This window comes from Accipiter gentilis, chromosome 3 (assembly GCF_929443795.1).
Source record: "Accipiter gentilis chromosome 3, bAccGen1.1, whole genome shotgun sequence".
Classification (NCBI taxonomy): domain Eukaryota; kingdom Metazoa; phylum Chordata; class Aves; order Accipitriformes; family Accipitridae; genus Astur; species Astur gentilis.
In genome coordinates this window covers 45,820,389-45,842,732 of record NC_064882.1, presented here as the reverse complement: position 1 = coordinate 45,842,732, position 22,344 = coordinate 45,820,389, and the positions used below count along the sequence as shown (strand labels likewise).

Here is a 22,344-nt window from a genome sequence, read left to right as displayed (position 1 = left end):
GAGGACACACTGGGGAAGACAAGACCCAAGTGGAGACACCAGGCACGGCCCTGGAGCCAGCTGTAGTGGGTACAGTGGCATGAGCTAATTCCCCTTCCCTCCCGCGCCAAGACCTCGCTCGGAGCAGCCGCATCTCCCACTGCAGCATCTCTCTGTGGTGTCCCCAGCCCTGGGGCTCAGAGGCTGCCACCGCCCAGAGAAACCTCTGCTGTGCTGGGGCTGTGAGCTTGGGAAGGGAGCCGGTTTGAGGGAGCTGCTCTCCAGGCTGCAGGGAACGGGGCAGGGAAGCGTGGGATGTCCACCCATGGGCAGCCTGATGCTCGGTTGGGGAACAGGGCTGCTTCCCTGGCACGAGTCCTTCACGCTGCTGAAGGAGCATAAAACAAAGCAGTCTAAATACCACCAAATTCCTGTTGGATCCCTGGATGGCTGGGGTGGGCAGAAGGACAACACCACCAAATTCCTGTTGGATCCCCGGATGGCTGGGGTGGGCAGAAGGACGTTGCCAGGGAGGCGGTTTTGCAGGCTGACCCCAGGCTGTTTTGCTTTCCCTCACAACCAGGGAGTTAACCCGATGCCCAAAAACTCCTGTCAGTTTGCAGGTTTTTCACTCAAACGAATCCCACCCCAGCTGCTTTGTCAGCGTCACATTAAAGCAACATTCAGATCAGCATTATTTTTCTAAAAAAACGCCAACAAACCCAGCACTTTTCCCAACACCAGCTTTGCTAGAGAGGTCTCTGGCTCTCTCATGACAAAGCTGCTGCCTCCCAGGGCAAAACAAGCGTGTCAGGGATTCAATAATTTCCCTCAGACCAGGCATAAGGTGCCATCAGCAACACAAAGCTTTTATTACAGTTGACCGCAACTAGCGTGGCTCTCCTTCAACTCCACTTGGTCTCCTGAAGATGTGATGTCCTCAGCTGCCAGAGAATAAAAGGCTGATGTGCTGGAAGAGGTGAAAAGGAAATTCACCTGGTGGAAAGATCAGGAAGGGATGCAAGTGCTCAGTGAGTCCGTGCGCCGTGCCCTGCCTAACACGCTTCCGTCCTCAAGGCCTTATTTAATTACTGTTTGCCAGTGATTCAAAGCCCGCAGCGGACAGAAGTGTCTGGCCACAGCGGAGCCGTGAATACTTAAAATACTCAAAACCCCGTCCAGACACGGCCCTGGCCAACCGGCTCTTGGTGGCCCAGCTCCCCGGGGCAGCCACAGAACCTCACGGCCGCTGCCCGGCTCACCGTCCGGGCCTGCAGCCACCGTGACTGGGGTCGGCTCCCAGGGGAACGCACCCCCGGGCCGGCACCGAGCGACCGAAGGTACACCCCCCCCCCCCTCCCTCGACACCTCCGCACCGACATGGCGGCCCCCTTCCTCCTTCCCCGGCTCTGGACAGCCACGTGACCCGCTCCCGTGTCACATGACTCCCCTTCCCTTCATCACGTGGAGGGGGGGCCAGGCTGCCGCGCCGCTGGCGCCACCCGCCGGCCGCTCCTCCATCTGCCCGACCGCTCCTCGGCCTCCTTCGGCTTCCGTACTTCCGGAAGCGCGTCACCATCAGGTGACCGGAAGCTGGCTGGGGAAACGACGGGGGAGGACGGGGCTGGCAGGGCGGCAGGGCCAGAACCGGCGGCGGGCGCCGGGCCCCGGTGAGTGCCAGCGAGCGAGCGAACGGGCAGCCAGAGCGGACCGCAACGTCCCCTTCTCCCTCCTCTCCCCCTTCCCTTCGCCGCCCGCCCTCAGCGGGCCGGGGCGAGGCGGGCACAGGCGCATGCGCGGAGGCCCCCCCCACCCCCCCCAAGGCCCTGCCCGGGGGCTGCAGCAGTGGGGGTGTCACTGCCCCACTGGTGGGTGTGTATGTGTGTGATTAGATGCTATATCCGTGCAGGTACAGCTGTCCGGGGGAGTAGCGGGGCTCGGTGCTGCCGGCCGGGGCCCGCCGAGCGGCCGCTTTGTCCCCCGGGGGTGGCTGAGCCCTTCGTCCTGCCTGCTGCCGGTGGGGACCTAAAAGGGAGGGAGGGGGGGAAAAAAAGCAGAGGCAAACAAAAGAAGTGACGGGCTTGCACTCCGACGTCGTAATCTGTTGGGAGGGAGGGGAAAAAAACCACCATTCCTTTTCTGTTTTTTCTGTCTTCAGCCCAGGTACAGGTGTTCAGTGTAGGCTCTTGGCCAAAACGAGGTGTTTTGCCCCCAGCGTTGCACTGCTGGGACCTGGAGTTCCTCACGCATGCCGAGGAGATGCTGTCAGCCCTTTTACTGTCAGTGGTGTTGGGTAGGGGGAAAGCATGGGAAGGGGTGGTGCGCTGCAGTGGTGGGTGCCTCTTAGTGTGGATCCCATGAGGGGTCCCTCTCAGCATTTCAGAGGGACCAAAAGCCCAGAGAGCATTTCAGGGTGCACCTCTGTCCCCTTTCACAGAGCTGATACTCCGAGGCGGGTGGCATCCCTCCAGGAATGTTGTTTTCCCTGGTGTTCAGCTAACGCTCAGCTGTGCAGTTGTGCTCTTGGCCAAGAGCTCAGCTGTAAGTGTGACACACAGACATGAACAGAAAGATGTTTCCATCCCAGAGGACCTCCACCAAGTGCATTCGCAGGCTGCAGGGCCCAGCTCCAAAACTCACTTTCTGACTGGCTTTTTGGAGTCACTGGAAGTGAAATTGCTGGAGAGACTTGCCCAGAGGTGGGAAGGAGTTTGGCTATGTACAAACAAGAAGAGAAGCGCAGTGGGAGGAGGAAGGAAGGCCAATTACTCAGGTTTGAGTAAAAGTAAGAAAGGAAAATGGAGGAGAGGTGTAGGTTGAGTTGGAAGGAAAATGCTGTAGAAACTTCAAAGCTCACAAAGATTTAGGCTGGAGGTGGGTGAAAGTCATGGGCAAAAAGCCACTTGGACCCAGCCTGTTTCTTTCAAAGGTGCTTGAAGTATCTCACCCAGACTGACCTCACTCCCCTGCGCATGGTCGTCTCTTTTTTTGCTGGATTTGGAGCAAGGGAGGAGAGGAATATTCTCTTCACTCAGTAGCTTCCCAAATGCGTCACAGCTTAATGCTAAACTACGTGGATGGTATTCTTAGCAGCACGCAACGTTCGCCTTCGGAGACATCGGTGCGCGAACGCTGTGGCTTTGATTCTCTGTCTTTGAAGTGGGGCTGTCATCACCAAGAGGGGTGTTTCTGGTAACAGCAGAGTTCTGGATTTTGTAGGTAGTATCGCCTTTCAACAGCAAATAGAACTTGTTTTAAATAAAATGCGTGTGTCTCCTTAGTGCTTGTTAGTCTTTCAATAATAGAATAATAGACAGAAAACATGCAAAATACAGTCAGACAAGAAAGTCTCTCGGAAAGCCTAGATAGGATAAACCTTCTCTTGTCCCAGATCATTTTTGCAGCTTGAACCAGCCCTCCGAGTGTCCTCCAGGACAAGCTCTGTGAGATGCTAGAAGAGGGGATGGTGTCAGAGGGAATGGCGTCTCCTTCCCCCAGCCACGGTGCAGTTCTGAGCCTTGCCCACTTCACAGCTGCCTGTCTGTGGCCACACGAAGACGGCATCCGTCACGTGCGGCCCCGTTCAGGCTGGACATCACAGCTAGTAGAGCCAGAAACGATATTTTCATCAAACATTTATTTGTGCTAAACAGCAGAGCTTTGAAATCCACCTCCTGCTTGCTGCTGCTGATGGCTTTGTGAGGACTGGGCTGTGCTGCAGCATCACAGCTCTTGGCTCGGGTCTTACTGCTCAGGTTCTGAGGGGGCTTTTCCTTTCCTTTGCTTGCAAGACAGTTCAGAAGAGGTAGTCTCTCCTGCCAGTCGCGATTTGACTTCTCGCGCTGGAAGGGGACAGTCGTGGCCTTGCAGCTGCCTGGCTGGTGGGGAGTAGTGCAGCTGTAAGGGTCAGAAGTGCCTGGGGTCTGTGGAGCAGAGCCTGATCTGCACCAGGGGGCTGCCTCGTGGTGTGCTTTGAGATACAAATAAGGTGCCCAGCAAGCTTAGCGGCAATTGAGTGTCTCACGATATTTGTCAGCCATTTGCTAGTCATCTTAAAAATGCATTGGCCTCTTTATTGTACCCTCCTCCTTGTGTGGTGGTCTCCAGAAATCTTCATTTCAGCTTGCCTTCCTTCTTTTTCCCCCAGAGCCTCCTGTTCTCTGCCCAGATTGCTTTTTTCACCTCTCCTCCTGGGGCGCCTGAGAGGGGTACTGCTCCGGCAGCTTCTCCTCACCCAGCAGCTGGCGGTTGCTGCCCCCAAGCTCTCCCCGTGGAGCAGAGGATGCGAGAGCTCCTCAGCTGCCTCAGTGCAAGTCAACATGGTTGGTCCCAAAGGACCGAATTGAGCCATTTGACTTTGCACTGGAGCAGATCGGGAGCGCTCCCGTGCCAACTCCGTGCTGAGATCCTGTCCTCAGACAGAAACCAAGCCTCAACAAGACAGAGGGAAAGCTACCTGGTGAGAAAACAGCCTGCAGGAAGCAGCAGGCTGCTGGTGCCTGTGCCAGATCAGAGATGTCTTGCCTGCCTGTCTGCTCCTGTTACTGATTTTGCTGCTGTGAGAAAGTTCAGGGCGCACAAGAGACAGCAGAGGCAGCTGCGGGGAACCATCCCCCCAGGAGGCAGTACCCCACATCTGGCACCAAGAGGGAGCAAAGACCATCACTTTGACTCTCCCCATCCTCCCTCCCTTCCTATCTCACCCTTCCTTGAGAGGAGGTGATACATCACCATTGCGATGCGGGAGTAGATCATCTAATGGGTCGTGGGAGACAGTGGGGATTCTTGTACTCAAAAAAAATCCAGCTTACGTTCAGCCAGAGCTGCATGTGATCCCCCATCCCACCACAGTCCTCTCCTACTCAGATACCCCAAAGCCACAGCGTTCATCCCACCTCTTCTTCCCCCAAGGCATCCATTTTGCTGCTGCAAAACTGAATTTGCCTGCACCGATTCGACATCTTGATCTAGCCCTAATTGGGAAGCCACATGTATAAGCTGAGCTCAGAGGGATGCCTGTAAAGGATTTATTTCCCCCGTACAGGGAGCACAGAAGCTAATGTGTATCGCTGTTGCAGTGTCTCTGCCAGGCTTCGGCTTTCCTGATTGCTTGGCGCCCTGTGGTAGTGAGAGCACAAAGGATTTTAAAGAAGTTGAAAATGTCTGATCTAATGCATCTTTGGGGTTGGCCACACGTGGTGGGATACGGGTGTGCTACACAGAGCGCTGAGCTGGTGCTTTTTTTTAAATCAGCATCTGAATCATTGTAAACAGGCTCGTTTGGCAGCCGCTGCAGGCTGGCAGCATGCAGCTTAACTCTGACAAATTTCTCATCCTCGCTCTCTGTGCTGTAGCTGGTTTAGGCAGGAGTTAGGAAGGCGCCAGGCATTTTTAAGCCTTCTGCACCCTAAAACTATGGGAGATTCTCCCAAGTCTGAAGCCTAAAGTTCTGTTCCCTCTGGTTCTCAACTCGAGATGTAGCATCTCATGATGATTTGTGTTACTTCTGCCATACTCTTCCCTTTGTTCTGGGGCCATATTTCTCCTTTCAGCTAATCTTTATCTTCAGGTTACGGGCCAGCTTTCACTCTGTGGACTGGTTTTGCGGAGACTTTGCTCAGAGCCTCCACATACTGTCTCTAGGTGCGAAGAGCAGTGCAGCACCCTCGATATTTCGACAACTTGTCGGGTAGTGGTTGGTGTTTCAGACTATGGTGACTGAAGTAGCAGAATGCTCTCTTTGAATACATAAAATCTCTTGAAGCTGCAGCTCTACTGCAAAAAATATGTTTTCATTGTTTAAAATGAAAAAAAAGCAGTTTGGGTCTCTTAGAAATGAAAAAGCGATGACTTTTTTCTTAACTCCCACAGTCTCTGCCAGGTTACTTGTAGCTTGCTGAGTAGCAGGTAATACCCGTCTGCCATGTACCCCGACTTTGGCTATGTCAGGTCACCTGGGTGCTTGTCTTGAACTGCCTTTGCATGAGGTGATGTTCGATAGCAGCTGCCTTACGGCGTTGCAGGGAAACAGCCGCCTTGGCTAGGGGAAACACTGGCATCGCCTCACTTTCGGTAGCGTAAAGGATAGATTAAAAAGTGCTTCGTGTTAGGTGGAAGCCACTCATTCTTCGTCTGCCCTTTTTTCAGTACCTGGAAGCAATTCTGACCCCAGTAAATTGTGATCCATGGCTACAGTGCTAATATGCCGAAGATTTCCAAGACTGAGCAGGGTGACTGCATTTTCGACTACAGCCAAGTACAAGGCCAAGAGCGGAAGCAGCAAAAGTGAGCAGGAAAAGGAAGAGAACCTAGAAACGGCCAACACCAGAAGTGAATCTGCAGCTACAATCCAGTTGCTGAATCCACTGGACTACAGAGTATTGTATAATCCATCTGCCTATGCCAAAAGCAGAGCTGCCTCCCAGCAGCATGCTGCTAGGAGCAGTGGCCAGGCTCTCGGTGACACTTTCACCAGCCCTGGCAGGGCATGGGTTCAGCATACATTCAGTGACGCCTCTTCTCAAGCTTTGCCTTCTGTCAGAAATGCCCTGCCAAAGCCCAAGTCCAAACCACTCCTCAAGCAGACCATCTCGGCGTGCCTTTCTGTGGCACAAACCAAGGAGGAGGCAGAAAAAGATAGAAGAGAGATGCACGACTCCAAGGAGGACCCTCGCATGTTTCAGAAGGGGAGGCCTGAATACAAATCTCTCAGCTATGACAAGTTTGAGCCAGTAGAGACCTTCCCTTTAGAAGAAGGAGACTCGATTTTACACAGTGTGGCCATATGCAAGGGCAGCCAGAGCCCAGGAACTATCACAGATTATTTTTGCAAGCTGAGTCGTTTGCCAGTGGAACAACATGCAGCGTTGGTGTCCGAATCCAGGTTTAATACACTGTGCCGCTGTGCTGTCAAAAACATCAGGTTGTTCAGTACTTCAGAACTCGTCGATATTTTGAAAGCTTGTGTTCGTTTGGTTGTTCCACCCGCCCACCCTCTGCTGAACGCATGCGAGAATGAATTCTGCCGGCGAGTGTGGGACATGAACCTGGACCAGCTGCTGCTGGTGGCTGATTGCTGGCGCTGTCTGCAGCGTAGCGTGCCTTCCTACCTGAGCATTTTGTTCAGCTATGCCAACATGCACTGGAAAGACCTCACTTTGCCCCAGTTTGTTCAGCTTCTTTATATCATAGGTGAAGGCCGGAGGTCACCCGCAGACTTGACGCAGAAGGTGGAGAGCATGATTCTGAAGTACTTGGACTCCTTCACCTTGGAGGAGGTGGGTGCTGTCTGCTTAGGGCTCTTCAAGTCCCTCAGTGGTATCTCTGACCACGTCATGAGAAAAATTGCAGACAGAGTCTACCTGCAGATGGAAGACATGAGCACTTATGCTTTGGTGAATGTGCTTAAACTACTCCGCTACAGTCGCGTGGACCACTTACCCATCTTGAAGGAACTTGGGAAGGTTATTCCCGCTCGGATTCCTACAGTAAACATCCAGGGCATCATGCACATCACTCTTACCTGTTCATCCCTACACTACTTTGACGAGGGCATTATGGCTGCTGTAGCCATGTCTTTGCCTTCTAAGGTGACTTACTGCCGAAGCAAAGATGCTGCCAAGTTCTTGTGGTCGTTTGGATGCCTGGACTATGAACCGCCGAACGAGGAAGAGTTTTACTCCAGCCTGATAGAGCAGATGCATAGGAAACTCCATGAATTTAGGAAGTTTCCAGAGCATCTCCTTACTGGTTTGCTTGGCCTGGCATTTGTCAAACGCTTCCCAGAGGACCTGATAGACTATGCTTTGAGGGATGAGTTTGTCCAGAAAACAAGAGGTAGTAAGTATGAGCTCAAAAAGGACCTGTTCACGCTTAGTAAGAGTGTTGAAATTGAGTGCCCGAGCTACCAAGGCAGCCGCCTTTCACCTCAGCTTTATCAAGAGATGACTGAGATGGTTTTGAATTTTGCAGAGCAAGAAATCTATGTCAGGCCTGAAATAGTGGAAGCTGTGTCTCTTCTCGAGAGCATGTTAGGTGGCGCTGAATATGTGAAGAACCACATGATCCTGCCTCACACAAGATCGAGTGATCTAGAGGTTCATTTGGCTATGGATGGACATCCCATCCCTTTCAACTTAAAGGACCCTATTACAGATAAGAAACTGAAAGACTTTGGAGTTAGTCTAACGGATGACTTAATGACTCAGCTTATAAAAGGGACATCTAGTAGCCAGTCTCCTGTGGAAGTGGAAAATGAAGCCAGGACTCCTGGGCAGGAGGGGAGGGAAGAAGCAGGAACACCAAATGCAGGGGATAGTGCTGCGCTTTCACGTGGAGCTCTTCTTGCAGATGCCAGATTGCAAGTTGAGCCTAAATCGGAGCGCTGTCTTGAAGTCCCCCCATCTCTTACACTGAACCGGCAGCCTCGGCAGGTGAAACTGGCGATTCAGGTGTCCAACCGAAACCACTACTGCTACTGCTCCAAGCGGCTCTTGGGGCTGCACTGCTTGAAACGGCGGCAGCTGCAGCAGCTGGGGTACGTGGTGGTTGAGCTTCCCTTCTGGGAATGGTTTCCTCTGCTCAAACGCACACGTTTGGAGAAACTGAGCTACCTCCATTACAAAGTGTTTGACCCAGCGCTGCTTAGCAGGGCTGGCTAGTCTGGTATAGTGCTCGCTCAGAGGCTGACACTGCCTCCCAGATGCATCTCTCTTTCTGTTTACTGATTAAAATGGTCTCTGAGTGTTGGTTAAGTTTTTGGCAGGTCCTCTGTGTGCTCAGGCTGCCTTGCTGTGTTAGTCATTTCTGCTCTGCTGACAGTCATATGTCCCGCGCTCTGCTTTTGTACATACATCCTCAAATGCTTCCATGACGAATAAAAACTACTGTCTTATTCATTTTTCTCTGCGATTACGTTTTTCTCCACCCTAAATGAAACTGGATGGATTTGGTGGCTCTGTGAGAGCAGAACGGTGGTATTTGGGAGGGAATTGGGATGATCGTTAGTCATGAAGCTGCGCTGGGTGCTAGGAATGCACATATGTATTTCCTCACTGTTTCCATCGCTGTCAAGCTGGGGCCGGTAGTCAGGCAGTCTGAGTTTTTCCTTTAGGAGCTGTGCATGAGCAGGACAGAGCGTGAAAGCTGAGCGGTGAGATGGAAGCTGGGGCTGAGTGTTGGGGTGCTCTGACCCTGAGACATTAATTTAGTGCTCTGCTCTCAGCAATGCCTGGCAGAGAGGATTTGCATCGTGTTGACCCTGTTGATACCGTCTGCCACCGAATGGGGCTGACAAATCCAGGTGATTCCCCTGCTTGGGCAATGATGAGTCCTGTGCAAACCGGAGTGCAAACTCTGGCTGTGTGAAGCATCTGCTCTGGAGGCTGCTGGTTTCACCCTCTGTCACATGGCTCACTGTGTTATTTTCTTGCTCAGGATGTGGCCTGGTGTCTGATTTCTGCATGTCATTGTGAGGACAGAGTTGCTGGCATCTTCCTGAGCTTTCAGGTGGTGGTTCTCGCCGAGAGGAGGGACGTTTCCTGAGGTGCACAGGGCAGACTCTGCATCTGAGCAGAGCTGAAGGGCTTATTTCACATGGAGCAGCAAATGAAACTCCCATTCCCACTGCAAAGGCAGCTGAGCTGTTCTGGCTATTTTGCCATGCAGCATTTCAAGGTGCTGAAATTAATCCTGAGGTGGAGGATGGGGAAGAGAGGTGGCAGTAAGCAGGTTGCTGTTCCAAGGCAGATGCTGTATATTAGCTCATTTTGGCTGCCTGGTTTAAAATGTCTGCGCTTGTTTTTTTCCTCTCTCAAATACTCAGCGTTATGGAGCACCTTAGTTCATTGACTACTATGCACGTTCCTTACTGCAGCAGCTCTCTACTCTTGGGTAGGACACCAGGAAGGCACTTAGCGAGTAGCTGCAAGAAGCCTGGTTTTAAATGACTTGCCCAAGACCACAGAGGATCTTGCTGGTATAAAAAAGGACAGAGTGCAGTCCTTCAGGTCTGCATTTCACCACCTAGTTGAAAGATCTTCATTTATGCACTCGAGAGAGATGGACACTTGTGTGGCATCCTGATGGCACTTCATAGTCTTGAAGTCCTTCGTGATCTTTGAGTTGGTTGTTTTCATGAGTAATGACTTTAGTAATGCAGTTTTGCAGGTGTTGAATTTTTAAAGTGTTCATAAATTCAGATCCTTCTTTGTGCCACAGCCACATGAGTTGTCACTAGCACAGGAGACCTCCACAGAAGTTTGGGGTTTAATGGCACCAGTAGCCGTGGGAAGCCACATCTGCTGCTCCATCCCATTCTTTTCCCAGAGGTTTTTACAGTCTGCATTTCCCCAGCTCTTGCTTCAGCCCAGGCTCTTTGCTAGAGGGGTCTGGGGCTCACTGTCCCCATCTGAATCTGGCTGCTGCTCTGATCAGTTCCTCTCACCTGCTTTTCCCTGTCGCTGCTGATTCTTGTTCTCAGCCTGCCTCTCTGGCCTCAGCCAGCCCTTTTAATTTCCTATCACAGTGTGTCCAGCCAGTTCTCGCTTTCCTTCTTTACACAGAAGCTTAGTCCTAGTCTCATTCCAGTTTCTCATTTAATCTGTCCCTTCGTGCCCACTGTTTGTCTTCTGAGTTGTGTTTTCATGGTAAGAGTAAAAAAACCACAGCCATGGGTAACAGCAACTCAGTGACCAACTTTAGCTGTGAAGCAAGAGTGCAGTAGAGCTTTTCAGAAGAAAGGAGGGCACTGACTTGGACTTGCAAAATAGTGCATTTTCTTAGTGAGATGGTGAACCTGGAAAAGTTAGCCTGAGTTGTTTAAGTCTGTCAGGGTCACAAACAGGTAAGAGAAAATCCTGTAAGATCGACCTATATATACATATATATAGCTCCAGAATTGGAGCTGCAGAACAAAGAGGAACTGAATTGAAAAACAGTAAGTTGAGTGAGAGAATAAATTGTTTGTAGTTAACCAGAGCTAATTGCCACAGATTATTAAAAGCATGGTAGAAAAGGATGAAGATTTAGGATGCAACCTCAGTAACAGCCCTAGGCTTCGAAGAAGACGTGAGTCTGTCCTGAGGGATGGCTTGCACCCATCCGTGATTTGCCTAGCACGAGGCAGCACTTAGAAAGAGGAGGTTGCATGGTGCAAGGTCCGCGGGAGAATTTGACACCTGCCATAGGCAGGATCTCAGTAGACAACGGCTCATGAGAAGTGAGTTTTTAAAGCGATGATTTTGCAGGGGTGCAGAGGTGAAGGTGCCTCTTCCTGCTCACCGACATCGAGGGAAGGTCTCACCGAGACTTGCTGAATGCGAATGCACCAGTATGGTCAGATTGGAATGGAGAAGTCTTCAGCCCAGGAAAGAGATGCAAGGAGAAATAGAACAGAGAGCGAATCGTGAGTCATTCCAAGAAAGGGAGCAAAGAGAGTTGATTTGCCATTTTCCATAATACCAGTGTTGGGGGCCAAGCTAATTTACCAGGCAACAGGTTCAAAATGAACCAAAAAGCGTAGTTTTGTCACACAGCCTGTAGATAAACCGGCAATCTTATTGCCACAAGATGTAGGTGCCAAAAGTCAAACAGTTTAAAAGCTTGTTTGAACAATTCCACACTGGCAGCCCTGTACTGGAAGCTTCTCGGGCTCAGGCGGCCAAGAAAGTAGTATTGGAGGAGCATTGGTTTGTGCTTGCCCTGTTCCTGTGTTCTCTGTTGAGGAGCAGGAATTGCTCCTGATGGCTGTGAGACCAAATATTGGGCTAGAAGGGGTGCTCGTCTAGCAAGCTGCAGCTTTTCCTAAGTTCACACCTGCTTTGGTTAAGCATTAGCACTGTAACCTTCAAGTTCTGCTCTCTGCAGGCTTGGCTTCTATTGTGTTGATTTTTGTATGTGGGATTTGTACCGCGGGTACCACATTTCTCATTTCAGACTGTTGCGCTCGATCGTGCGCAGACCGGACTGCACCCACACGCTTAGCAGGCAGGGAAAGCAAGCTCATTAACGCTCTGCATTTCAGTGGCCGGACCGACGTGCCCCCAGAAGGCCAATTTAATTTTGGCTGAACTAACAGCTTCAGTTGAAAATCATTAAAGAGCTGCTTGTTCTTGAAGAAAGCCATGGGTTCCTGATTTGCAAGGTTGCCCAAGGCAATGACATATTAAAACTAAGGTTAACGTAAGGTTAAAACTTTTGCCTCGCAGATAATTTCATTCTTAAAAGAGATCTGATATAACCAATTTGAGTCACATTTTTTTGAATGGAAAAGAAGGTGCGTTCACTTGAGTTTCTTTAATGAACGTTGTGAGAAGAATCAGCTGGGCCGGTGTTCAGAACACAGATGATCTCTCTCAGAGCTATTAAATGCCCTCTGCTCCCTTGGAGCTATTAAATACCAATTATTAATATTTGTGTTTAATCTTAGCTTACATCTGAGGCTCCCAAAGCCCTCAAGAAACATTTCTCTTTGCGGCAGCGGTGTGTTAGTGCTGACTGGTGTTACCCTTATCCCAAGAGGCCCCGTCTGAGCTTGTTGTGTTGGGTGTTGTCCAAGAGCGCAGGCAGGTCCTGCCTCAAACTGCTGAAGGCAGCGGATAGATGTGGCATGCACGGAGACAAAACAGGCAGTTCAAGGCCACACGGTGGGAATGGACACCGGCTCTTTCCACCTCGCAGCGGTGAGGGGCTGCGGTGCTGAAAGCCCCTGTCAGATCACAGAGCAGCCCGTCCGTGCCCTCCAGGTCCGACTGAGGCTGCTGAGAGCTCACACCAATTCCTTTGACAACCTCATGTGATATTCTCATGCTTTACTGTATCTACAAAACCTCCTGCCTCTTTGATAAACTTTCAGATCTAACTGCTAGTCTATCCATAGGTAAGACATTTCTAGTTAAAATAGCCATTTTCTCTTTGATATTTCTCCAGGGGTTCACTGATTAATATTAATGCAATTTTTTCTCTCAATCCCGTCTCTCCACCACAGTCATTTGGGTTTATATTGACTTCACCTCCTGGACTCAGATCTGAGATGCATTTTAGGAACCACCGAGCTTGTAATTCATATAGGCTCCAAAACACGAGATCCTTTCACTGTTCACTGATGTTCATTTTCTTTATTTTGCTGCTTTTTTTTTTTACAAGCTGAATCTGATGCTCAGAAAGTGAGGTCTCTCCAACTGCCAAGATGGTAATAAACGTCTGTCTCCCACAGTTCAAGCCAAGAATTCACTGCAACAAGGTAAAGTCATGATGTGTTGGGTTTTAGGGAGCTGGAGGGATGGAGGAGTTAGGTGGAAGTGGCATGCTGGGCTGGTTGGGGCTGGAGAGGGCTTGTTCACTGCTCATCTGTGATAATTAGCAGTGTTTCTGGAACTGCCAGCTGATTTTTGGCTGGCCATGCCAGTCTACCCTGAGAAAACAAAGCAAAGGCAACTCACAGCAATCTCCCATCATTTTGTGTGGGCTGGCTGGTTCAGAGAGGGATTGTAACATGGGAGGCTGTGTATATGTCCACTGGCAACAGAAGCGTTGAGGACAAATGCAGTCCAGACCTAGGTAAGCTGTAGGCTCTTTAGACTGCAGAGCTGAGAGCATTTTTGTCAATTAAGATCATTTTCCGGTGATGTGGGCGGGTTGTGATTTGGGTGGTTCTGCTCACAGCTTTCTCTTCCAAGATCACCAGTCTCCTGTCATTCCCAGCGAGGAGGTTTTGTGAACCGATGTTGGGTATCTGTCCTCCTGGATCCCTTTTCCCTTTTGTGCTTCGGTGTTGAGAGAATCATTGATGTGCGAGCACTAAGAGAACACGTGTCTGGGTGCTTGGGATCTGCAGCTCATGTGGAGATAAAAGTGGAGCTGAAGGCTCAGTGCTTTGCAAAATCAGTATTGAGAGATTTCCCAGAAGTTACTTTTCAAAATTTGGTTTGTCGTGTCTATGCTTTGGTCAGTCTTTGCCAGGTGGTGTTAGAACACTGTATAACCTCCTGCGACTGCTTTAATGTGGCACATACTAATTGCTGGAAGGAAGAAGCCCTAATTTTGCAGGACCTCATAACGAGAAAATGTTATGTGCTTATGGGTACGCGTGCTTTGACTTGAGATACCTTTTTCCCTGCAATATTAGAGCTTTCCCTTTGTCCAGTAGAATACGCAGCTCTTGGCAATGTTTGCTGAAGTTACTGTACTCTAGAAGTAATTAAGTTTTCACCCAGCATCGTCGGAATCTCTTAGATACTAACTAGTTTTTAATTCAAAGCAACTTTTTAATTGTAAGTCTCCCCACCAGCTCACACCCCAAAATCCAAGACAGCCTTGCATTTGTAAGTATTGTGCTGCAAAAACAGCAGTACAAGCGTGACCATCCATCCAGGTGCTGTGTTGAGAGACCTGGCCAGTGCTACTGAGGTTCAGTGTGATTGTTGTGATCACGAGGGTGTAGAGTGACCATATTAAGCAGGTGGAATAAATAGATATTCCTTGCTGTTATTTGTTCATTTAGCAAGTGCTGCAGAGTTTTTAGGCCCCAGGGCTTCCAGGAGAGGGAATGGGTAGAGCCAGTCTGCCCAGGAGCAGACCAGAGGGTGGGATTTTATCTTCTAGGAGACATGGGGTGGAACCCAGCCTGGTTAGACCGATCTCCCTCAGGGATGGGTACGATTGATCCCAGAGCGCGAGGATACAGTCGACTAGCTGACCTCCAGAGGTTTCTCTGGGATCCTGTAACTGCGTGATTCAGAGTACGTTTCCACATGGTAGGATAAGCTGGCATAATGTTTCACCACTGTTGAAAGAGAGGAGACTCCCATCTCCGCTACGCACACATGCTCTGCTCCCAGCCACGCTCTCCCACTCGATTTAGTTCACTGACCCAGCCAAAACCACAAACCGTCCATAATTTTTCCTCTCTTTTAGCAGTGAAATCAACTCTGCAAATGGCTGGCCAGGTAACAGAGGGTGCAGAGAAGAGCGGCTGGGACCATGTGGCTGGAGGAGGGTGGGAGTGGGTCTGGTCTGCCTCAGGAGCAGGGATCTCCTCTGTTGTCTCAGCTGCATGTGCAACCGCAGCCTTGGTTCCTAGTTGATGTCATCTTGAAAATCTATGTAAGTGCTTGTGAAATTATAGTTTCCTTTTATTTTCTTGCTTCAAATTAAATCCAGTTTTCTCCTGAAACACAGATTTCTGCTGATGGTTACGAGGTGGAGAATCTGATCTCCGAAGACCTTGCCAGGAGAAATCGTGGTTTCCGCAGCGAATACTTTATCAAGCCTCCAGTCCACGTTACGATCTCTTTTCCCTTCAACATTGAGATCTGCAGGATTAATATCGACATCTCATCCGGGGGATACCAAACCTTCTCCGGGCTCGAAGTTTACACCTCTACCTCATGCAATAAAACCTCTTGGCAGAGCCCTGAGGGTCAGTTCTCAGGTCTGGCCGGTCAGCCTGTGTCGGACAAAGACACTTTCACACTGGTGGGCAAAGCTGTCTTAAAAAATCAAAGCAAAGTGACGTTCGGCCACAGAGGCTTCAAGCCGAGGCCTCCCTTCCATCAGATGGAAAATGTCTTCTCCTACCCTGGCTCTGCATCTCAAGACCTCTGGAACAAAGGGCCCGCCTCGCTCAGCAACGTGTCGCACTTAAAAATCTGCATCACCCATGTGGCCGGAGGCGGCCTGCCTTGCATTAAGAGGCTGGAGGTGTGGGGACAGCCTGCCAAATCGTGCCCACAGGAGGTGATCGAGGGTGTCTTTCAGGTAGCCTCCCAGTTCTTCGCCCAGGATGTCGGCAGCCTCAAGCCAGAGCTCTGGACGCCGATGGAGAGTGACTGCGTGCCCTTCAGCGCCAACGACAGCGAGCAGCAGACCCTCCGCAAGCTGGTGGATGTCATCCAAGACATCCCTGAAGAATTCCTGGACCCCATCACTCTGGAGATCATGACCTTCCCCATGCTCCTGCCCTCCGGGAAGGTGATCGACCAGACCACCTTGGAAAAATGCAACCGGAGTGAGGCGTCTTGGGGCAGGGTACCCAGCGATCCTTTCACTGGGGTGGCCTTCAGCCAGCACTCGCAGCCCCTACCTCACCCTACCCTCAAGGCCAGGATAGACCACTTTCTCTTACAGCACAGCATCCCTGGCACCAACCTGCTCGGGAGGCCTCACGCCTCAGAAATGCTCGTACCTTCTTCCATAACGATGTCTTCTCTGAAAAGGAAAATGGACTGTATGGATCAGAGCTCCGTGCAGCCACCCTATTTTTCTTCTACAAACTTACTTGTCACGTCTACCTCAGAGAACAGTGCTAAAAAAATGAAAACTGACAATGACTCGCATTTGATCCAAATGGACTGTTCGACAGGTATTGTGGCTCCCTAAGTCACTTGTGTTTCTTGAGTGTCTTGACAGCCTCGGGCCAGGTTTTCAAGTCAGGAGGCTCCAGCACAGATTCCCATCCTGCCTCTAGAGAGCTTTAAGGCCGTTGTATTTTGCAGTTGGTAGACGTCGTGGAAGTCAGGTCATCGTCTCATTCACCTCCCCTCTCCTCAGCACAACCTGCCATCCTGGATGGTGCTTGCTCCCATTCTCTTTGACCTTGTCTCTTCTCTAGGCTCATTGTTCTTGTTGTGTTACCTGTGCAGTCTGTTTCACAGCCCTCTCGTTTGCTCAGGTCGCCGTGTTTCCCTTTTAGTTTCTATTTATTTCCTTTCTCCTTCTTGCTTTTGAGCCACTGTCCGTATGGAGACAGTGTTTTTCTCACAGTGTGCTGGTTTGAAGTTTCTTTATCACGGGTGATTTATTACCCCAGCCATCCAGTATGTTGTTCTTCCATCAGCAAGAAAATATACAACAGCAGGAAAATAAATGTCTGGTGGTGCAGTGGTGATGACACGGGGGGTCCTGACTGGTGTGGATCTTATCACGAGGAGTGAGGTGGGGAGGAAAGAAGGAATGGGGCACTAATCCTGCTCACGGATTTCCCTGGGCAGGAACTGCCAGCCTGGGCTCTTGGTGCAGCTGGTTCCCTGCACGCTCAGCATCATTGCGCAGGTTGTGTCCCCGGGACACGCTGGCTCCTTACCTTCTCACGGGACTGCTTTTCCTGGGGCAGAGGCTGAGCTTGGGGAGCATGTTGCTGCACAGCCTCCGGTCTGTGCTAATCTTAGTGCATAGAACCGACGGCAACACGGGAATTGGCAGGCAGTGCTGCCTTCAGAACGGGGGGTTGAAGACAGCACAGGCTGGGAGAGACTTGCACAGGGTTTGCAGTTAGTTAAAGCAGAAAACCAGGTAGTGACATTGGGCAAGAGACTTGACTTGTGCCTACAGGGGAAGGAAACGGGCGCTGGTTTCCTTTTATCCTTGCTTTTCTCAGCAATCTGGTAGCAGCACCGCTGGGCCTAAGCTCCAAGAGGCAGAAAAACAGTCCAGACCTGCAACGCTGAGATAAATTCCCTGAAAAGCTGAGTGCTTTCACCCACCTCGGTCCCCAGCCACGCCACAGCTTCTGACCGGGCAGGCAAGGCAGCATTGCGGCAGTGCAGGCAGACCTTTGGATCCACCGAGCGCTGGGAGCAGACGTGTAGGATACTCTTTGTAGGTCCAGCAGCATTCAAGTGCTGGGGTGGGCAGGACTGGCGAGGAGGCAACAGTCTTCAGAAAGCAAAGGTGATCTGTGGTTTAAATTCCAAGGAGATTCACACCTCTCTCCCCAAAATCTGTTTGCGCTTTGTGGTTTATTCTCTAAGGGCTAGTACCTTCAGCCTCCAGTCCGTGGTGAAGAGAGTGGCTCCCAGGCAATTGCTCGTCTTGACTCCATGCTAGATCTTTCGCCCAAATCCACATCTGTTTTGCCACGTTTGCTCTTTCCCTTGTTGGCACAGGAATTCCTGAAACGTTATTGCTGGCAGTGCAACTGTTACGTCGGTATAACTGAACTGCATACCTTCTCTCTGGTATCACTAAACTGAGTTACTGCTTTAGGTAATAATCCCACTGGAGGAGGAGGGTAAACTTAAGCTGGGAGGTGGGAAAGAGACGTCTTTAGCAATCTCGTATTTAGATGAGCTTGAAGAGAGCAGCTGTGTCTGTGAGGCTGTCTGCTGCAAGCAGTCTGGTCTGAGTAGGACGGTGTAAGTACACGGTGCATGGGTAGCTTCTGGTCACGTAAGGGCTGTCTCTCTAGGCAGGTAAGTCGAGTTTTCTTGTGTTCTCTAGTGGTCTGTAACATGTCATAAATGGCCCACAGCTTCTGACTGCTGTTAGTGCCTGCTGGTACCTGTCACTCCCTTCACCTTTCTCCCAAAATTGCCAAAAAATGTTTCAAGGAAAAAGCTTAGGTGGTCGTTTGATTTTAAGCAAATTCTTTAGTGGCTTGGTTGAAAATAATTCTGTTTGGTGGTACCGGAAAGAGTAGGAAGAAGTCAGACTGTACATTTCTGCTTTGATCTCTCAGTCTGGAGCTCATTCCATGTTTTAGGAAGTATCATTTGTTATTTTTATTGAAGAGGCGTGTAACAGCTCCCGCTGGGGATGTGCCCCAGCCCCACAGGAGCAGGGACTGCCCTGTGGGCTCTTGGAGCTCCCAGGGGAGCCATGCCTGTACGTAAATAAAAGCACAGTGTTTGGCCCAGGGAGCTCATGCTTCAGTATTTCATCAGCCTTGATTGCTGTAGCAAATGTGCAGCACTAATTCAAAGGTCTTCCTCTGGGAGATGGATTTAACAGAATTAGTGATGCAGACAACATTCTCTTAATTCATAGTCTTAATTAACGCCTTCCGTATTGCACAGGACAAAACGCTGCAGGGAGTGGTCCAACCCCGTGCCTTTGGCTTTATCCCTTGACTCAGAACTGGGACACAGAGAAAAAAATAAGTCCCCCAGATTTTGTTAGTGGCTTAAATGTTCCCAGTTAGCTGCAGGAGGCAAGCCTGGGAGCACTGGGCTGGGACCCTCGGTGGAGCAGGCTGAGGGAGCTGCCTGGGGTTTCAGAGAGAAATGGGTTTCTGGATTATTTGGAGTTTTGTCCTTTTTCAGACCTGCAGATAGAAGCTGGCACCTGAATGTTTGTTGGCACTGGGGCATGCCATGAATGTCTGTCAGTAATCCGTAGGACTTTTCATCTTTAGGACCCAAAGGAAATAAGGCGCTACATCCCCATCCTGGCACCTCGGTGGGGGAAAGAGACCTCTGAAGAAAACAAGTTCCAGGGCTCCTAAAACCCCGAGTGTTGTCCCAGAGGTTCAGAGGCAAAGCGGCATTTCAGTTGCACATTCTTTTTCCCAGCATCCACTTCTCAAGCTTGTGCTTCTCTTTGCAGATCCGGTCTCTCACGAACAAAAACTGTCGGAGAGTTTGGACACTGCCTTGAACTCGGCGCTCAGCTCAATGCCCTCGTTTACGGCCAAGCTGATGAAAAGCCAGCAGCAGGCGCAAAGCGAGGGAGGCTGCAGCAGTTCGTGGAGCGTGGGCACCATCCTCGGTAAGCAACAAGCACCACTGGTTCACCTTTGGGAGCGAGAGAGGGGAACTGGGACTGGGTTAACAGGGAGGGTTGTGCTGCTGCTCAGCATCTTTCTATGCCTCTTCAGACCCCAAAATATTATATATATTGAATATAAAGGTATTATATTGTCTCCCAGCAAGCTTGACTTAACAGTCTTTACTGCTTTTTTCTCTTGGCAGTTTTAATGGTTTATTCTCCCAGTGAGGCAGGTTAGACCATGTTGACCCCCAGAAAGTGAGGTATGTTGTCCATGTCCACAGTCAGAGCAGGGTTCACCATGAGTCCTGTGATTTGTCCCCATTTTTGGCTGTCGCTTGTCTGCGCTGCCCAAGGACGATCCTGGATGCGTTGTGCTGAGACGCGGTGCTCAGCCCAGCCTGCACCAGGTTAGTTCAGACTGAGAGCTCGCCCCACGTTGAGTCTTTGGCTGTTCGCAGAGCTCTGCCATTTGGGCTGAGTGGCTTAAATGTTGCCTGTTAGCTGCACAGAGCAAGCTGGGCAGTTGTCATGTGAATGGGGAATGAGTCTGGCGTGGAGATGCAGCTGGAGAGGTGTAAATCTAGCAAATACCGTGTAGCATGCTGACCCTTAACAGGAACAGGTAACGGTAGCAACATCACAGGCCGACCAGCCAAGTGTGTGCCCAGAATCCCATCAGGTTTCAATATATGTAGGCCAGGTTGTTGAGTCCTCGCAGTTTTCATCCCACCTGCTAGCTGGACACCCTAATCCAGCTGCGTACGCATTCCCAACATCATTTCTTCGGGGTGCAGGGAAGCACTGAACCCTCATATGTCCCTCCACAGGCTGGTGCCCTAACTGCTGGCTTGCTCCTCTTCCCCTGAGCGAGGATCTGCCTGCTCGCGGCAGAGAAGAGGGTTCAGAGGGACCAAGTGACCCTGAGAAAGGGCCGGGGCTGTGCAGCTCCCAGTGTGTGTGTCTCTCTCTGAATAGCTTTTACTGTTTTGCAGTGACGTTAAGCTATTAAGCTTTTTCCTGTCCCCTTTGAAATTGCTGCTGTTTTAAGAGTTGACTGAGTAGCCCATGATAGGTAGCGTGTGATAGGAATGCAAAATGATACCTAAAGCATTTCACTCGGGAATTAGTGATTTTAATCCGAGCATTGGAAGAGCGGAAGGGAGGCCGATTTAGTCTCAGTAAAAGTGAAAAGCCCTTTACAGTCATCTGTCTTCAATTAAAAGCCTGATTGTGCAAATGCTGACGTGATCCAGCCCCTTCTGAGCACAACCTGCCCCAGAAGCTAGACCGATCCCTTTCCTTACGGTAGCGATAGAGAAGACGGGCCACGGTCCTGAGCCTTGAGTGCCTACAGCCGTGCCGTACATCTGCAGAAAGCAGGGCCCTCGGCTTGTAGGCAGGATTGGGCACGTAAGGGGGTGGCAACAGCGTGGGCTTGTCGAGCCGCTTCTCCTGTCGCCTTTGCAGAGCACGGCAGGAGCAGCCAGACCCAAGGATGCTCTTCCTGCGGCAAAACCTTCTCCTCTTATTTCAAAACGGAGTCCATTTACCAGCTTCCCTGCGGCCACCTCATGTGTCGCCCGTGCTTGGCCGAGAAGCAGAAGTCTCCATCATCAATACTGTGCGGGAGTTGTAAAAGGTCGGCTGCCACGCACGACGTCAGGAGGGTTCACTTCTGACCCCCTCGGCTGCCGGAGCCCGCCGGGAGGACGAGAACAAGGAGCCGCTGCTGTTCCCTGTGTCCGTATTGATCCGTAGGAGGACGAAGGCCTTTGGAGAGCTTGCCAGATGAGCACCCGTAATGGCGGAGAGGACTTGGTCTTCTTGTGCTTACAGAGTAGTGGGGGGTGGGGGGTTAGAGCATCGCACCAGAGCAAAGCGATCTGAGGATAATAAAAGCCATAGCTTCTTTAACAAGGAATATGTATTTATACAGAACTGATTTCCACCTGTCGCACCCGCCCTCTTACCACCATCCCAGTGGCTCAGTGGTTTAGCATAGGTGCCTTTTGGACTGTGAGTTTAGCTTCCCTGTGAGTTAAAACCATTTACATATTTGATGAGCAGCCATTCGGTCGTGGACCAGGCAAAGTCCTTGTGATTGACAACATGCAAGCTACCTGACTTCTCCCTTTCCCCGCCTCACTCCCCTCCTTCCTGCGGTGCCCTCGCTGTGCTGCAGGAGCACGTCGTTCATCCTGGAGTCCAGCAAGTCACGAAGAGAGGCCGTGGTTAATGCGTGAGTAACCGGCAGCGATCTCATCCTGCTCATACAAACTCTTGTAGAAAAGCCATCGCATTACACCAAACGTCACTCTCGGTTTATGTTGTGTGACTGGACCAGCTCCCGTCTGGCTGATAGACATTTAAGCCTTAATAAAATTACGTTTAAAGTCAGGTTCTCTTTCTGACTCGTAATTGGTCTCATTGTGCGTCTTAATGATTTCGTGGAGTGAATCTCTTTGCAGAGTACTGAATAAATGGGCTGGAAAAAGCTAAGCCGACACAAAGGATCTGCAGACCCGTGGGTTTTAGAGGGGTTATCGCAGCAGCCGCGTGGACCGTCACAGGGTTGAGACTCAGATACCTAAACCCGAGGAGGTCTGGTCTTCAAAGTGCTGTTCAGAAAAAAGCCGGAAGGAAAATCACTCGGATACGTTCTGTCTCCAGCGTGTCCTGGATGTGCCGAGGAGTAAGGTGACAGCAGAGGGTTTTGTCACCTGTATAACCCCCTGCTGCTGCCACTTTATTAGTAATTTCTCTCCACGGAGCAGACATTACTCGCTGGTGTTCTGTGCCAGTTTCTCTGGGGTCACGAGCCTCCAGCTGACTCAACTCAGCTTTGCATGTAATACCTTTATTCTCTCTTAAAAGCACCTA

The 22,344-nt window shown here is 50.6% G+C and overlaps 2 protein-coding genes across 5 annotated transcripts; both read left to right on the top strand.

Moving 5' to 3' along the window:
* Positions 1 to 1,574: 1,574 nt before the first annotated feature.
* FASTKD5 (FAST kinase domains 5) lies at positions 1,575 to 13,210 on the top strand. Of its 4 annotated transcripts, none has more exons than XM_049791384.1 (3): positions 1,575 to 1,649; positions 6,127 to 8,515; positions 13,123 to 13,210. In XM_049791384.1, exons 2-3 carry the CDS (start codon positions 6,165 to 6,167, stop codon positions 13,124 to 13,126), a joined length of 2,355 nt encoding a protein of 784 aa, XP_049647341.1. In that variant the 5' UTR covers positions 1,575 to 1,649; positions 6,127 to 6,164; the 3' UTR covers positions 13,127 to 13,210. The 4 variants fall into 4 exon arrangements, with proteins under 4 accessions (XP_049647341.1, XP_049647332.1, XP_049647312.1 ...); XM_049791375.1 differs by lacking the exon at positions 13,123 to 13,210 and adding an exon at positions 12,407 to 13,110; XM_049791355.1 differs by lacking the exon at positions 13,123 to 13,210 and adding an exon at positions 11,226 to 12,505.
* Positions 13,122 to 21,861, top strand: UBOX5 (U-box domain containing 5). The gene is made up of 4 exons (XM_049791561.1): positions 13,122 to 13,219; positions 15,157 to 16,339; positions 19,300 to 19,461; positions 20,932 to 21,861. Exons 1-4 carry the CDS (start codon positions 13,166 to 13,168, stop codon positions 21,141 to 21,143), a joined length of 1,611 nt encoding a protein of 536 aa, XP_049647518.1. The 5' UTR covers positions 13,122 to 13,165; the 3' UTR covers positions 21,144 to 21,861.
* The last annotated feature ends 483 nt before the right edge of the window (positions 21,862 to 22,344 follow it).